The sequence below is a fragment of the Oratosquilla oratoria genome, chromosome 31 (assembly GCF_046742065.1).
Source record: "Oratosquilla oratoria isolate Oo_2021 chromosome 31, ASM4674206v1, whole genome shotgun sequence".
In the NCBI taxonomy this organism is placed as follows: Eukaryota; Metazoa; Arthropoda; class Malacostraca; order Stomatopoda; family Squillidae; genus Oratosquilla; species Oratosquilla oratoria.
In genome coordinates this window covers 34,637,663-34,640,162 of record NC_134807.1, presented here as the reverse complement: position 1 = coordinate 34,640,162, position 2,500 = coordinate 34,637,663, and the positions used below count along the sequence as shown (strand labels likewise).

Below are 2,500 nucleotides of genomic sequence, written 5' to 3'. Positions count from 1 at the left end.
GTATGTATGTATGTATGTATGTATGTATGCATGTATGTATGTATGTATGTATGTATGTATGTATGTATTTATGTATGTATGTACGTATGTATGTATGTATGTATGTATGTATGTATGTATGTATTTATGCATGTATGTATGTATGTATGTATGTATGTATGTATGTATATATGTATGTATGTATGTATGTATGTATGCATGTATGTATGTATGTATGTATGTATGTATGTATGTATGTATGTATGTATGTATGTATGTATGTATGTATGTATGTATGTATGTATGTATGTATGTATGTATGTATGTATGTATTGTTACAAATTGGAGCAGAAAGAAATACTCAAATTTTATTTTATCTTATTTTATTTTATTTTGATTTCCAGAAACGAAGGAGTGGTTTCGTTTTAAAAATCTATTTACACAACAAAATAACAACGAAAGCACATTTTAACAGAAATATTATCACAATTTAAGCATTTATTTTCAATGTAACTAAAAATCAGAAGACAAGAATATCACGTGAGATATAATAACCCGTAACCAACATTTACTTTACGTGTAATGTGGGGAAAAAAAAAACAAGGGCAATTAAAGATTATGCACGGGAACGAAATTATAGTAAAAGCCTATATGACGCATCAATATTCAAAATCCCAAAAGGTGACCTAGACAAAAAAAAAAAAAAAAAAAAAAAAAAAAAAAAAAAAAAAAAAAAAAAGAGCATAGGACGTAACGTGGATACACAAAAGGTGGGGGGAAACAAGGTCACTCACGAGCTCGAATAGGAAAAGCCCGATTGACACTCCCAATTCAAAATCCCAAATGGTGACCTACAAATCTAATAAAAACCTCGCACCAGACATCCGGCGAGCCCAGAGGCAAAGGAGAGTCCTTCACATGTGCTTTCTGGACATCTCCAAGACCTTCGATACCGTTTGGCATGGTGAACTTCTCTGGAAACTGAAATCCATAGTAGTTCGGTGGAGAGGGACGCTTAGCCCACAAGCCAAAATCGACATGGGGGTCCCCCAAGGCTCCGTCGTTGCCCCCCTCCTCTTCATTTTACTCCTAGAGGGATTGGGGAAGGAGGTACGAAGCGACACAGTCGTCACAGTGTACGCGGACGGTATAGCCCTCTGGAGGTAGTCGAGGCACCGACGGCCAAAGCAGAGCTCGGCGAACCACCAGGCGGAAGTAAGGACATTCCAAGAACATTCACCCTCTCTGCGACCAAGACGGTATACATGCCTGTCCACGGCATAGGCCTAAATGGAAGACAGTACCCGGAGTGGAACCAAATCACGGTCTGCAGCACGGCTGTGAAACCCGCAGCCTCCGTCCGCTACCTAGGGCTTATCTTCCAATGCTACGGACGTTGAAACAAACACCTGCAATATGTCTGCCTCAGTACCCGACGGGCCCTCAACCTCATCAGGGCCATCCGTCGGGAGAAATGGGGCCAACGCAGGGAAACCCTGAGTCCTATCATACAAAACCTGGTGCGCTCCCAACTCCTCTTCGGTGCCCCTGCCCTCCACGACCTCCCTAATTCGGCTGTGGAAAAAATGGTTCGGGTGGAGTGCCACGCGCTCCGACTGGGGCTTGGCCTGTCAAAGGGTATACCTCAAGCCCAAATGTACAACGAAGCTGGCCTCCTACCACTCTGGCACCGCCTAAAGAGAGATGCTTGCACCTATCTTTTCAGTTCCGCGAGAGTACCAAACTCCACCGACGAGGAGATGTATGAGACCTGGAACTCAGCCTCCACCCCCGTACCCGCCCATGGCCTTCCCGTCTCTGTGAGGGAACTCTGCAAGACGGCCAAAATACAACCTGTTGAGCGCCGACGAATAGCCCAATGCCAGGTAGACCCTTTCCCCCCGTGGGCCCTTGGTCCTCCTGAGGTGGAGCTAGACCTCCCATGACTCAGCCGCCGAGACGACCCCCACATGCTAGCAGCATGCGCAAGGGAGATGATTACTCTGAAGTGCCCCTATGACTTTCTCGTATACACGGACGGATCAGTGCTAAACGACGGCCGCACAGGAGTAGGCATCTACCAGAAGGACACTAAGGAAACTGTCTCTTTGAAGCTCCCCTCCACCACCATCCTCACGGCAGAGCTCATTGCCATCCGTGAGGCAATACGAAAAATTATTACCCTACCTCACCCGCCTACGCAAGCAACTGTGTTCTCGGATTCAAAATTCAGCCTGGCAGCAATCCAAAATGGAAGCTGTACGCCACGGCCCGACATCCAAGACGTTCTGAGCCTCTTTACCGAGGCCGACAGGCTTGGCGTCCTCTTCCGATTCCAATGGATACCCTCGCATGTAAGCCTCCACGGAAATGAGATGGCAGAGAATACTGCCAAGATTGGCGCTTCATCATCTGAGACGACGTCATCCCACTCCAGCCATGAGAGGTTTGACGCCTCTCTTTTAAAGGGCTCGCCAATTGACCTGATGGGTCACTGGAACCAAAGACCGAAGTGCACAAC

The 2,500-nt window shown here is 46.3% G+C and overlaps 1 protein-coding gene across 1 annotated transcript in view; it reads left to right on the top strand.

Annotated features, from left to right (window-relative positions):
- Positions 1–1,949: 1,949 nt before the first annotated feature.
- LOC143041590 (uncharacterized) overlaps positions 1,950–2,500 on the top strand; it is a 600-nt gene continuing 49 nt past the window's right edge. Inside the window, exon 1 of the mRNA XM_076213598.1 lies at positions 1,950–2,500. This exon is cut by the window's right edge and continues 49 nt beyond it. Within this exon, the coding sequence (XP_076069713.1) occupies positions 1,950–2,500 (551 nt within the window).